Source organism: Dermacentor variabilis, chromosome 4 (genome assembly GCF_050947875.1).
Source record: "Dermacentor variabilis isolate Ectoservices chromosome 4, ASM5094787v1, whole genome shotgun sequence".
Lineage (NCBI taxonomy): Eukaryota > Metazoa > Arthropoda > Arachnida > Ixodida > Ixodidae > Dermacentor > Dermacentor variabilis.
The window spans coordinates 210,967,960-210,981,361 of record NC_134571.1 but is presented as its reverse complement, the minus strand read 5'-3'; the positions used below and the strand labels follow the sequence as shown (position 1 = coordinate 210,981,361).

Below are 13,402 nucleotides of genomic sequence, written 5' to 3'. Positions count from 1 at the left end.
ATGCCTCTCGACTATAGCTCTCAGAAGAGATCCCATATTGTCACACACTCACAGAGAAGGACAAACGAGAAGTCTTGTCGGTACTGCTCACGCGTCCATCAGTGCCCCCTGTTTCAATGACTTGACTCCCGCCAGAAATATTTCTGGATCACTGCCTCACAGTAGCCCTATATTGTAATGGAAAGACCCGGCATTTCACGTCCCCGTTGCTCTCGCTTTCTCTCACTGAAACACCCTCGCTTTATTGGCTTTATATTTCCCGCTGCATGTTTTATCAATTTCAATAGAATTTAACTCTCTCCGGACAACTCGCGCACCGGATTTAAAGTATCCGGCGCGCCGGTCGATCTCAGCGAGCCGGATGGCTGCAGTCCTCTCAATGTAGGCGGAGGATCCACAGAGGGTGCCCACCCATCCCGTGTCGATCCGGAAGCCCCGCGGAGAGCGCCCACCGTTCCGAACCGCGGTGTCTCACCCTGGCGGTCGACTCCGAGCTCGAACGCAGAACGCCTAATGCGAACATATCCCGGCTCGCGGCCATCGGCGGTTCGTCTTTCCGTCGAGGTCGAAAGCACGTCTGCGAAAACCGAACGAGGGCTGACGCGCAAACTCGCTTGCGCACCTATCGGTAGGCGTACGAAACGAACCCTGAACTTACGCCGCTTTCCGGTTGCCGTCCTTTCTGTAAGCGAGTCTAATTAAACGTGTGGCGCGGTAAGCACTGCATTAAGCCTCGGAGTCCGCAAAACGTAAATGAATGGCAAATGGAAAGAACTTCTTAAACTGACGTAACGTTCCAGTTCCACTAAGAGGACCGCGAACATGGCAGTACGCGTTAAAGATACACCCTCTCGCATGACCCAGATTTATGAGAACTTCCAGATAATTGATTACAATGTTACTTTATTATTATTATTTTGTTTGTGGGTTTTAATCCTATAGCGTCCAGCGTGCTTTTAAAAGTACAGTAATATTTTCATTCGTAAATAATTAAAGACAAAACACCCAGTGTTCCTTCGGACGCCGTTTTTCTAAGAAGGGTCCTGCGAAGACGAACGAATTGTAGTTTTTTGTCAGCTGCATGATGTGTTTGGTCTGTCATCGCCAAACTTGGAAAAGTGCTGAACATAGCAGGTGCGGCTCTACATGCAGCTTCTTTATTTTTTGTCAAGTATAGCATGCACTTCACGAAGCTGAAGTTCTTGGGTAAGTTTTAGAAATGAAGGATGTAAACGATGAACGCATGGTATTGCATATACAATACACATTTATACCATCGCCATAAAATGAATGCAGGTGTACTTTGTAAAGTGCGCTGGGCTTATGTGTATGCTACAGGGGTGTGCTTGATCTCGAAGCACACACGATAGATTTTTTGCCTGTATTTCGTCAAAATATTTTTTTCTGGCTACAAGAACTTCAGAGACTGTTGCTGGAAATAAATTATGATTACTTGAACACTCCTATTATTCCTCCTGTTTTCTTTCTTGTGGCTGACAAAGATGACGCTGCTCTTGTCTTATCAGTCAATAACATAGCAAGCCGTGTTAGAGTAAACATAGATAAATAGAAACCAGTTAAATATTATACGAAGAATACTTAAAAAGAAAGATGATTCGTGCATTCTTTATTACAAATTGTAAAATGAGTGGGAGGGAACAACAGGCAACAAAAACCATGTATATTCCTATGCCAATCGAGATGAGTTACGCAATAAAAGTAGGGCAACCCAGATTGCTGAACCAGACGTAGACCCCGCCTCTTGAAATGACAGAAAAATTTAAAGAAAATGGCACCTAGCAACCATACGACAGGATTGTGATGCAAGAAGCGTCTGTCATTGGAGGAGATATCACCAGTCTCTTGAATGTTTCAATTACTACTACTAAATGGGAAAAAAAATTGTCCAAATTTCGGAGGCACTGCCAGGGAGGATCCAGAGCAGCCTCAATGAACTGGCGAGTAGATAGATATATAGATTCTGTAAGCGCGGAAGTTGCCGGCATGCTTGGGAAGATGTTATAGTGTAGTTGCGCTGATAGGGCATACGATAGGGCATATAGCTCTCCCTTGTAGCGCTTGGAAACCGATTCTTCGTAGATTTCCCATGGGCACGTTCTGAAGCGCGCACGTGCAGAGGTTGAAACCTTATGGTGTCGCATTGATGGCACGCTGCGACTTGCAGCCCGGAACTGGGACGTGCAAATACGAAGCGTACAGAAACAAGTAATAATGACGTATATGCTGTACATTACAGTTGTTTTAAAATGAAAAATATGTAATTGTGAGAAAAGATTATAACTAGTACTATTGAACCGCTGTGCCGGTAGTGGCGCCACATGCAGCAGCACCTCGTCGCGAGTTTATATTTTGCCGAATTGGAAACTTTCAGCAGCGGTGGCCGCGTTTTGTTCGTGCTGTTCGCTTGCTCGAACTTGTATGAGTTTTCAAGCGAAGAACTTCGGATCGTGTTTGCAAGAATAGAAGCAACACCGCCTCATTTCGGTTCTGTAGGTGATCTTATGATGTGATTGCGGGGTTCCTATTTTGCTGGAAATCATGTAGCATGGTTTCAACGGCACGAACTTCAGTTAACGTTTTGGTTTTTTGCGTTCATGCAATTATTAAAGCAGCCTGTTCCAGATTGGAAGTTCTGTTTTAGGTTTGTTAGCATCATTTTTTTTTTCTTTTGCGTCTTTGCAATGTAAGTATGGTACTGGCATTGAGGCTACGATGGGCGCTGTGTAATTCCGTTACCGATTCTATATGCGGTGGTTGACCACCAGCCATGTTCTGACGTTAAACTGTTTCGAAGCTATTATTAATCACTGCACTGCATTAAAATATAATGGCATAAATAACACTCGCAGGCTGCGATTGAAGACGAAAAGTAAGCGAAACCACAACCATTTCGTATGAAAGTCACCTCAACACGGTTCGTTCAACTTGAAAACCGGGAAAAAGCTAATGGCCCCACATTCAGCTCATGAAAGTTTGTCCACTCCATTATTAGGCACGAAGGGAATGCGAATAATACCTGGCAGGCAGCAAACAAATGCGGCCGCCTACAGCTGTGAGCTCTTCGATTCAGTGAGGCCGCTAAAGTGCAGTAATTCGTGACGTTACTTCAAGGGAAGTAACAAGGGAGTAAAGCATAATCCTCAGCAGCTCATAAGCATACATATGCAACACTTCATAAAAAGTGAACATTTCAAGTGCTTAAAAAACTAGACGGGCGCGGCTATCTTGACGCAAGAAATTTATCATATTTACACATTAACGAAACTAAACTTGAAATTTCAGGTTAAGAAATATTGTGCTATGCGACTCTTTTCAACGTTCACGAGTGAAATGTAAAAAAAAAACCTATCCGCCAGTCAATGTTAATTTTAATTTACTTTTGCACGTACGTTTTCCTTGAATGCAGATAATTTATTTTAAAGAATTTGTATAAGTGACATAACTTAACCTGTATTTGGCCTTCAGTCTATTTTTACTCAATGGTTTCTGTGCTGCACTAGCCAATGTGACTGTCAAGACAGCTGTGTCATTTTCAGTATTGTCACAGAGTACAGTGAGGTGAATGTTCTCTGCATCCTTTTTTTTTTTTGCAAGCATATCACTCCTTTTTTTTCGAGCACCTGTCTTCACATGGAGCTGAGGCACTCGAGCTCTCACCCTCGGTCGAGTGGCGCGCGATGCCTGTCGAGTGTGTCCCATAGCGTCCATCACTCCTTCCGGCAAAGACTCCGCCCTCGAAGCGGAGAGTTCCGCTCTGCTAGCTTCCGTGCTTCAGTTTCGAGTGCTCGCGGTGCTGTTATTACCCTTGACCCTCGTCGGCCCCGTCTCCGAACGCAACAGAAAAGAGTAGTTCGCTTGTTACGCTTTTTACGACCGCTGCTGAGTGTCCGCTGTGAGACTTGGGTCTTGCCATGTACTCCGGGATTATGCGACGTGCGCCTTCAGATTTCGGAGCTATTTTCACACGCGCAAGTTTTCTGCTAAAATTATAACGCTGAAGTCTTCCGCTATGATCCTTCAGCTACCGCATGGATTTGTCTAACCTCCGTGGTTACAATTTCAGAAATGCTTGTGGCGTTATTATTACGCGATGTGTTTCTTTGCTTAAATTCCAAGCAATCATATTTTACTGGACATCTAAATGCAATAAGTGTCTGTACATACGAAGTATCATTGAATATTGCTGCCTTTATAATGCATTGCTGTTACGGGAAGGAAGAAGGGTGGATGTATTCACACATTAAATTCTTCCGTGAAATCATCAATTCGGCAATCCACGGAGAAAATGGTTCAAGAGCAAAAGGACGAACTTCAGGCGTGGTAGTCGTTCATATATGCTGGCTAAACTGCCACATTTTCAACTTCCCTAGACACTAGCATCGGGTTTCTGTCTAGTAATGCGGCACTCCTTCGGTCCTCATAAAAGAGCGGCCCTAGTGGCCGGTCGCGCATCGGCCGAAGCTCTTCTTACCACGTAGGATCGAGGCGCCTTCGGCGGACCAGCTCCTCGTCAATCCGAGGTCCCGTCCGCACCTAATTCCGCTAACAGCGGCGCGAATATCGGCTACACATTGTTTCTGACACGAAGCAGTAGCCGACAGAATAAAGTGGTGCAGTAATTGTGCCTGTCCTGCAAACCACTGGCGAGATCGGGAGATCGCCGTGGTGGGAGAGTACGCGCTGTAAGATTTGTCGGACGATCTCGCCGCTGCCACCAGTTGCAAGGGTTGTAGGTCGCAGGGAGGAACTTGGGGGGACAGGACTAAACGAGCAGGATTTATTTACAGATATTTACATTAGAACAAGGGATACATTCAACAGTCTAGCGTGACTCCCAAATGGAGCACGCAAGACGAAGCATGCGAGCACGAAGCTCCAAACACACTGCTTGTCGAGCAATAGCACACAGCTCACGAGCACAATCACAGAGCACAGCCTAGCAGCGACAAACAGCTGTTTATAAACACTCCGTGCTCCCTAGATTCCTAGGTCAAGGAAAAACGGCAGTTCACCGCCGATTCGTAGTGTCCAGCGTCAACGTAGTCGACCAGCCTTTTTGGAGGAGGAGGGCTCACCCACACACGTACGCAGAGCTTTCAGTGCCCCCACCGAGGCCAGACGGGCTTCGCAGAACTCGGGGCTTACGTCTTGAAGGGCGCCTCTTATTCCCCAAGCTGACCCCCGCAGCGTGGCCGCCGGTTCTCCATTGTCTTGCGTCCTGAAGGGCGCGTCGGCCGTTGCCGCCAGATACTTTCCCTCGGGAACCCCGCCTCCCCCCCCCCCCCACTCACGGCAGACCAGGTCGGCGGTGGCGAGTTCAGTAACAAAGCCTTGTTCGTCGATCGCGTTTAGTCGTAGCGGCGACGAAGAGTTGCTGACTCGGCGCATTGTCCTGCTCACACAGTCGGTCGCCGTTCGGCTGGAGAATGACGGTGGCTTCCCAGAAAATGCCAACCCTGGTGCTGCAGCTGGCTGAGAAACTTTGCAGGTTGGCCTCTCGGCAGGCCATTCCCAACAGCGCTCGCACGCCTGTCCCGAGTCGCCAAGGGGCACAAACGCACGTGGTGCGTCGTTGGTCGCCATGCGTGCCGCTGTGTGCCAACGGCGGGCGGCACGCAACGATCGCTGGAGCCACGGCACACGGCAAACGCCACGTTCTGCGAATCAAAGCTTGGCTGCTAGGTGTGCCAGTTTGCGAGAAAATCGCTAAATTTGTTATTTTCTCTCGATTTCTTTTCAAGAACAGTGCCGTACGTGTGTGCCATTTTTAGAGCACCATCTTTCAATCGAGTTAGAAATCTTAACGGGAACATGTTTATCCCGCATCACTTTAGGATATGTTTGAAATACACAAACATGTTTTTATAACGTTATAGTTATTGCAAAGTTAATCCCGTACTTAGCAGGACTTAGGGTACATACGCTCTTTATTGCCAAAGGAGTTCAACGCTTGACATGCGGAAGGTATTTTGCATTGGCGTGACGCAAACATTACTAATGTCGTGCAATAGACATAAAAACTGCAATTGGAAAAATTGACGGCTACGTTGGATATCCCGAAGAGAGAGAGAGAGAGTAAGGCAAAGGAAAGACAGGGAGGTTAACCAGAGATTATCTCCGGTTGGCTTTGTACTGGGGGAAGGGCAAGGGGATGCGATAGGTGAGAGAGAGAAGGATAAAAAAAAGGAAAGAACAACCTACACACGCACGTACACGAAGGTACACACGAAATTGTTTCTGTGGGCTCTGTCATGCAGCCCGCAAAGACGTTCTTAGTCTTACACAGTGTCACCGTACAATCCTACGTCACACAATCCGTCAAAAAGTCCCATGTCTTTCAAGTACCGCAGCAGCGCCTTCATAGCGGATCGCGCTGATGCTCGCGTAGGCCAGTTTCCAAGGATCTTGTCCTCTGTCATTGGGCGCTTGTCCAGTTCGTCTTGGGTGGCTGAAAGGACTGCTCTCTGCGGGTTGAAACGAGAGCACTGACAAAGAAGGTGGTCGATTGTTTCATTGCACCCGCCGAAGTCACAAAGTGGGCAGTTGGCTATTCCGATAAGAAAAGAGTACGCATTCGGAAATGCTACTCCAAGCCATAGACGGACTAAAAGGGTGCATTCACGTCGTGGAAGCTTGGGCGGAATACGGAGCTGTAAATTAGGGTCCAGGGTATGAAGGAGTGCAGCTATGGACTCAGATGAAGCCCACTGAGCTAATTTCAGGTCACGCGCATGTGCGGAAGGTTTTTTCGCTGCGTCGGCTCTCGAAAGAGGAATGGCGACGCAGTTGACGCTGTCATGGGCAGGTCGGGCAGCTGCGTCTCCTCGATCATTGTCATGTATTCCACAGTGACTAGGCCACTGATATATTATATCGTGTCCTTCGTCAACTATGCGACGGTGGACTTCTCTGATCTCTGCGACGAGCTGCTAATGTGATCCATGGCGCAGTGCTGAGAGTACACTCTGTAGGGCTGCCTTGGAATAGCAGAAGATTGACCATGCGTGGGGTGGTTCCTCCTGAATGAAATGAAGAGCCGCACGCAGGGCTACCAGTTCAGCAGCTGTCGTTGATAACACATGTGACGTTTTTAGCTGTATTTTGACGGATCTTGTTGGTATCACCACAGCGGCAGCTGAACTCGCAGATGTGACTTAGCCATCGATGTAAACGTGTACGCGGTCACTGTGCACCTCATCTAAAAGTTCTAATGTGGCTTGCTTCAGGGCAAATGACAGCATGTTGGCTTTCTTCATGATTCCTGGGACGATGAGACGTATTTCAGGTCTGTGCAGGCACCATAAAGGTGAGGATGGCCTTTCCGCAAGCACGTAGTTCGATGGCAGTGAGGCACGATTGGCGGCAATTATACGACTGAAAGTTGCGTGTGGCATTTCTGCGGCTAGAGCGGCAAGATGGTGAGAAGGTCGTCGGGCAACGTGCCGAATATGCGCCCTGAGAGCGTCGGTTGCCAAGTACATTGATATTGGGTGTTCTTGAGCTATGACAATCGTTGCCGCTGTAGACGCACACCTCGGAAGACCGAGACACGTCCTTAGGGTTTGAGCTTGTAGTCCCTGGAGTACACGCAGGTTTGTTTTGCAGGTGTTACCAAGCACAGGAAGGCTGTGTCATGAAAAACCGAGGAACAAGCCGTTATAAAGCTACAGCATTGACTGCACCGATGTGCCCCATGACTTTCCGCCGAGAAATTTGAAATGTATTATTGTCATTAACCTCTTCTTTATGTATGAAACGTGCGGGCTCCATGATAGGTCGCGGTCGATCATCATCATCATCATCATCATCATCATCATCATCATCATCATCATCACCACCATCATCAGCCTGGTTACGCCCCCTGCAGGGCAAAGGCCTCTCCCATATTTCTCCAACAGCCCCGGTCATGTACTAATTGTGGCCATGCCGTCCCTGCAAACTTCTTAATCTCATCCGCCCACCTAACTTTCTGCCGCCCCCTGCTACGCTTCCCTTCCCTTAGAATCCAGTCCGTAACCCTTAATGACCAACGGTTATCTTCCCTCCTCATTACATGTCCTGCCCATGCCCATTTCTTTTTCTTGATTTCAACTAAGATGTCATTAACTCGCGTTTGTTCCCTCACCGAATCTGCTCTTTTCTTATCCCTTAACGTTACACCTATCGTCTTTCCATAGCTCGTTGCGTCGTCCTCAATTTGAGTAGAACCCTTTTCGTAAGCCTCCAGATTTCTGCCCCGTAGGTGAGTACCGGTAAGACACAGCTGTTATATACTTTTCTCTTGAGGGATAATGGCAACCTGCTGTTCATGATCTGAGAATGCCTGCCAAACGCACCCCAGCCCATTCTTATTCTTCTGATTATTTCCGTCTCATGATCCGGATCCGCCGTCACTACCTGCCCTAAGTAGATGTATTCCCTTACGACTTCCAGTGCCTCGCTGCCTATTGTAAATTGCTGTTCTCTTCCGAGACTGTTAAACATTACTTTAGTTTTCTGCAGATTAATTTTTAGACCCACTCTTCTGCTTTGCCTCTCCAGGTCAGTGAGCATGCATTGCAGTTGATCCCCTGAGTTACTAAGCAAGGCAATATCATCAGCGAATCGCAAGTTACTAAGGTATTCTCCATTAACTTTTATCCCCATTTCTTCCCAATCCAGGTCTCCGAATACCTCCTGTAAACACGCTGGGAATAGCATTGGAGAGATCGCATCTCCTTGCCTGACGCCTTTCTTTATTGGGATTTTGTTGCTTTCTTTATGGAGGACTATGGTGGCTGTGGAGCCGCTATAGATATCTTTCAGTATTTTTACATAGGGCTCGTCTACACCCTGATTCCGTAATGCCTCCATGACTGCTGAGGTTTCGACAGAATCAAATGTTTTCTCGTAATCAATGAAAGCTATATATACGGGTTGGTTATATTCCGCACATTTCTCTATCACCTGATTGATAGTGTGAATATGATCTATTGTTGAGTAGCCTTTACGGAATCCTGCCTGGTCTTTTGCTTGGCAGAAGTCTAAGGTGTTCCTGATTCTATTTGCGATTACCTTAGTAAATAGTTTGTAGGCAACGGACAGTAAGCTGACCGGTCTATAATTTTTCAAGTCTTTGGCATCCCCTTTCTTATGGATTAGGATTATATTAGCGTTTTTCCAAGATTCCGGTACGCTCGACGTCATGAGGCATTGCGTATACAGGGTGGCCAGTTTCTCTAGAACAATCTGCCCACCATCCTTCAACAAATCTGCTGTTACCTGATCCTCCCCAGCTGCCTTCCCCCTTTGCATATCTCCCAAGGCTTTCTTTACTTCTTCCGGCGTTACCTGTGGGATTTCGAATTCCCCTAGACTACTTTCTCTTCCATTATCGTCGTGGGTGCCACTGGTACTGTATAAATCTCTATAGAACTCCTCAGCCACTTGAACTATCTCATCCATATTAGTAATGCTATTGCCGGCTTTGTCTCTTAACGCATACATCTGATTCTTGCCAATTCCTAGTTTCTTTTTCACTGTTTTTAGGCTTCCTCCGTTCCTGAGAGCATGTTCAATTCTATCCATATTATACTTCCTTATGTCTGCTGTCTTACGCTTGTTGATTAACTTCGAAAGTTCTGCCAGTTCTATTCTAGCTGTAGGGTTAGAGGCTTTCATACATTGGCGTTTCTTGATCAGATCTTTCGTCTCCTGCGATAGTTTACTGGTATCCTGCCTAACGGAGTTACCACCGACTTCCATTGCACACTCCTTAATGATGCCCACAAGATTGTCATTCATTGCTTCAACACTAAGGTCCTCTTCCTGAGTTAAGGCCGAATACCTGTTCTGTAGCATGATCTGGAATTCCTCTATTTTCCCTCTTACCGCTACCTCATTGATCGGATTCTTATGTACCAGTTTCTTCCGTTCCCTCCCCAGGTCTAGGCTAATTCCAGTTACCCTAAGTTACCCTAATTACCCCTAAGAAGCGGTGTTTCCGTGCGTTTGCAACTGCTTCTCCATTGACACTTACAGAGTAACGCTTCATTGCCTTCCGAGTGAATGTAACAAGGCAGCATTTCTCTGAAGACAGCTCTAAGTTCTGTTTTCACAAGTACAGTGATGTTAACGTAGCTGCCTTTTGGAGCCGTGCTCGTACCTGCAGTCGTGTTACAGCAGAGGCCCAAATGCAAATGTCGTCGGCATATATTGATACTCGAACTGTGTTGGGCAAGCATCTGACTAGGCCAACGAGCACTAGGTTGAATAGCGTCGGGCTCAATACTCCGCCTTGTGGTATACCACGGAACGTTTGGTGTTGAGTCGAGGCGCCATCGTCGGTCATCACGAAGAACTGCCTGTCGATCAAATAACAGCACAGCCACTGAAAAGTGCGGCCACCGATTCCGGCTTCAATCAGAGCATCTATAATGGCATAATATGCTATATTATCATAGGTGCCTCTTATATCAAGGAATAATGCCGCAGTGAGTCGTTTTAGACGTTTTTGATGCTGAACAAACGTGACCAACTCGATGACATTATCTATGGATGAGCGTCCAGGTCTCCAGCCATAGCATCTGGGTACACTTTGTAATTTTCCAGGTACCATTCCAGGCCCGTCAAAATCATTCTTTCCATTATTTTCCCTGAGACACTTAAGAAAACAACTACGGTGCCCGACACCATCTTTTTCTTCCGTGTGCTTAGTTTGTGTTCGGCATTGCTGTATGCATCTTAGTTCAGACTATTAGCGCGCCTGGAATAGTCCTGTTTGTTGGGGTATTTACTTTGCACTGGGTTTGGCATAACGCACGTTTGTAGCCACGAATGTCGCAATTTCCGTCTGTGCCCATCAAATTAAATTCACCAAAGAAACACAACATTCAATGCCAGTCTTTCAAAGCGAAGCTTTTTTTTCTTACCCACGATGCATGCGATGAAAGTAAATGCAGCTGTGCGCATTGGAGTTAGTCGTATAATATTTAATTAACCCAGAGAGGGAAGCTTCGCTTAACATAAATTTCATCGTGCACGTTGGATCTGCATAACTTCTTTTTCGGCTTCACTCGCCTGTGATGTGCCTCTTTTCATCGCTTCTTTAGCTTTCCTAGTGATTTTACTAGCTCTTTGAGATAGACAGCAGCCTTTCTATGTGCGGCTTTGATTCGTTTCGGCTATTGGATAGAAATAAAGTGCTCAATAAAATGGCTGGCCCATCCAGTGGTATTGGCACGGCTCCGTCCTTTGAGGGCACAGATTTGTTTGTCTTTTCAGACCCTAATTTGGGGGGTTATTTCTTGCTTTTATCCGCGGTTGGCCTGCCCTGCAAACTTCATTTTCCTCAAGCCCGTCTGCCGTGCTCTTCAATGCGCTCGCCGCGCTTAATGGCCCTTCGTTTAGCAAAGATTGGAGCTTTGCCCCCGCGCTTTCCTGCAGTGGGAGTGTATGCAGGGTACGACAAACTCTCTTCTTTATTTCTTTTGCTCCGCAGTTTTCTTGTTTCTTCGGGTATCGAAAGTGTTCGCACGTTCCTTTGTTTCTTCTAAAGCCGCTTCATTTACGTATTTACGTCTAATCTCTGTCTCCGTTTTCCTTCGCCCGCGGACGCGGTCGAAGTGTGCTGCCGCCATTCTCGTTTTCTCATTTTCCGACAGTCCGCTGTTCCTTCGCCTTAACGGAAGAGTCGGGTGCGCCGCCGTGTTGACACCGCGGTGCAAAAAACAAGAAAGAAAGAAAAAACCGGCGTGAAGAGAAAAAAATGGATAGCGGACGTCGGGTCCTCTCTTTCTAGCGATTCACTTTTCCCGTTACTCCCTGTGCCCACTCCGCCCTCCTTTTTTTCTATTAGTTTACGTTCTCACTTTGCCGTTCTTCGAGCCAGCTTTGGACGACGTGATCGCCTAAGTCCTCCTTGTCCGCACCCACCGGAGCTCCTAGAGACATCGTGGTGTGCGCGGAGGGAATTCCCGCCGGCTTCTAATGGCATCCGCGTGCCCAGACTGTGGCGTTTGACATCGCTACAGCCCCCCCCCCCCCCCGTCTTCTTCCATCCCTATTTCCTGTCGCTCCATCCCGCTCGTCTCCTTTCGACGCACCTGCCGCTCCGTACCGACGACGTAGGCGCACTTCCTCTGCAGAGCACGGCTGCCGAAGAGAGCAGCGCACAAGGCTTTATCGCGCAAGCCATGCGGGTTGGGGCCGATTTTACGAGGGAAACGCTCCCGCCGATGGGCATACTGTGGGAGGCGACGCAGTAAGGACTGAAAAAAAAGAGAGAATAAAGATAAATAAGAATACGCAACCAGCGCTATCGGCTGTAAAAGCTTTTGCTTCGTGCGATGAAAGAAAGGGGAGAAAATAAATAACGCGGGCGGACAGTCCTGATAAAGCAGAGCGCAGAAATCTGATCGCGCTAAAGATTACGAGCGCGGTGATGATGCCGTACGCCAGCCGATGCCGTAAAAAAAATGCGATCAGGTTAGTAATGGAGAACAGATCAGTTAAACATTTTTAATAGGAGGGGCACTCTGAGGTTTACCCGATGAGGGCAATGAAAAATAATGCTTACGCGTATATTTATTAAGATCACGAAAGTTCAATGCTTCATTGTACGGATTTTCCAGCTGCATTTTCTGCACCCAGAGCGTTTCTTGGCAGCAAGTGTTTCGCAGAGTGTTTCCGAGCATAAACGTAGCTCGAATGTCGCAGTGCCTGGCGCATTAACTATCGAGCTCGCCTTGAATACGTCCTTGTGCGTAAGTGCGATATTTAGGCCACGTGTGCACGGGTGCACCATTAATCACGTGCCGCTATAACGCGCATCTCACCCGCAAAATCTGTCACGGTAAGGAGGTGGCACTGGTGCATACAGCAGATGTGATGTTGAGGCACAAACAAAATATGCTGTTGAGCAGTTTAATATGCGCGGTGGGTGCTTATATTCCAGATAGCCATGTGGCTTCTTGGTTCGAGCGGCCTTCTCGACCAGCAGGAGTTAAGCTTGAGGTAATCAGGCTGATGTGACGTTGAGCAAGCACGCACCCTGAACGGGCGCCACAGCGGTAACGTGCCGTGCGTTCAACTACATCGGATTCTAAGCGCTGTTGTGCTGATTCCTGACTAATCAAGCGGTTTGTTTACAATTGACATTGCTTGAACTGAATCGTTTATTAGAGCGCCCAAAAACAGCGTACATGCCCTATAATTTGGGGCTCAATACACGGGGCCTCTGAAACCATCCTGCCATTAAGTATGTCGACACAGTCGCTCGTGACACAAATTCTTCATATGTTGTACAAGAACAGCGGAGGAACATATCGGCAGCGGCGCTTCTGCTCCCATGCTGACGTCACCAGCGGCAAGTGCAGGGTGACCAGCACAAATAATGCATTGG

At 47.4% G+C, this 13,402-nt stretch overlaps 1 protein-coding gene across 3 annotated transcripts in view; it reads right to left on the bottom strand.

Annotated features, from left to right (window-relative positions):
• The window catches only part of LOC142580095 (adenylate cyclase type 3-like), a 416,897-nt gene that overhangs the window by 316,224 nt on the left and 87,271 nt on the right, over nt 1–13,402 (bottom strand). For 2 of the 3 annotated variants that reach the window (XM_075690881.1, XM_075690880.1), the window contains exon 2: nt 12,105–12,269. The exons of the other annotated variant lie outside the window; for it this stretch is intronic. In XM_075690881.1, coding sequence (XP_075546996.1) covers nt 12,105–12,269 — 165 coding nt within the window. The remainder of the gene's footprint in view (nt 1–12,104; nt 12,270–13,402) is intronic. 3 annotated transcript variants of the gene reach the window in all.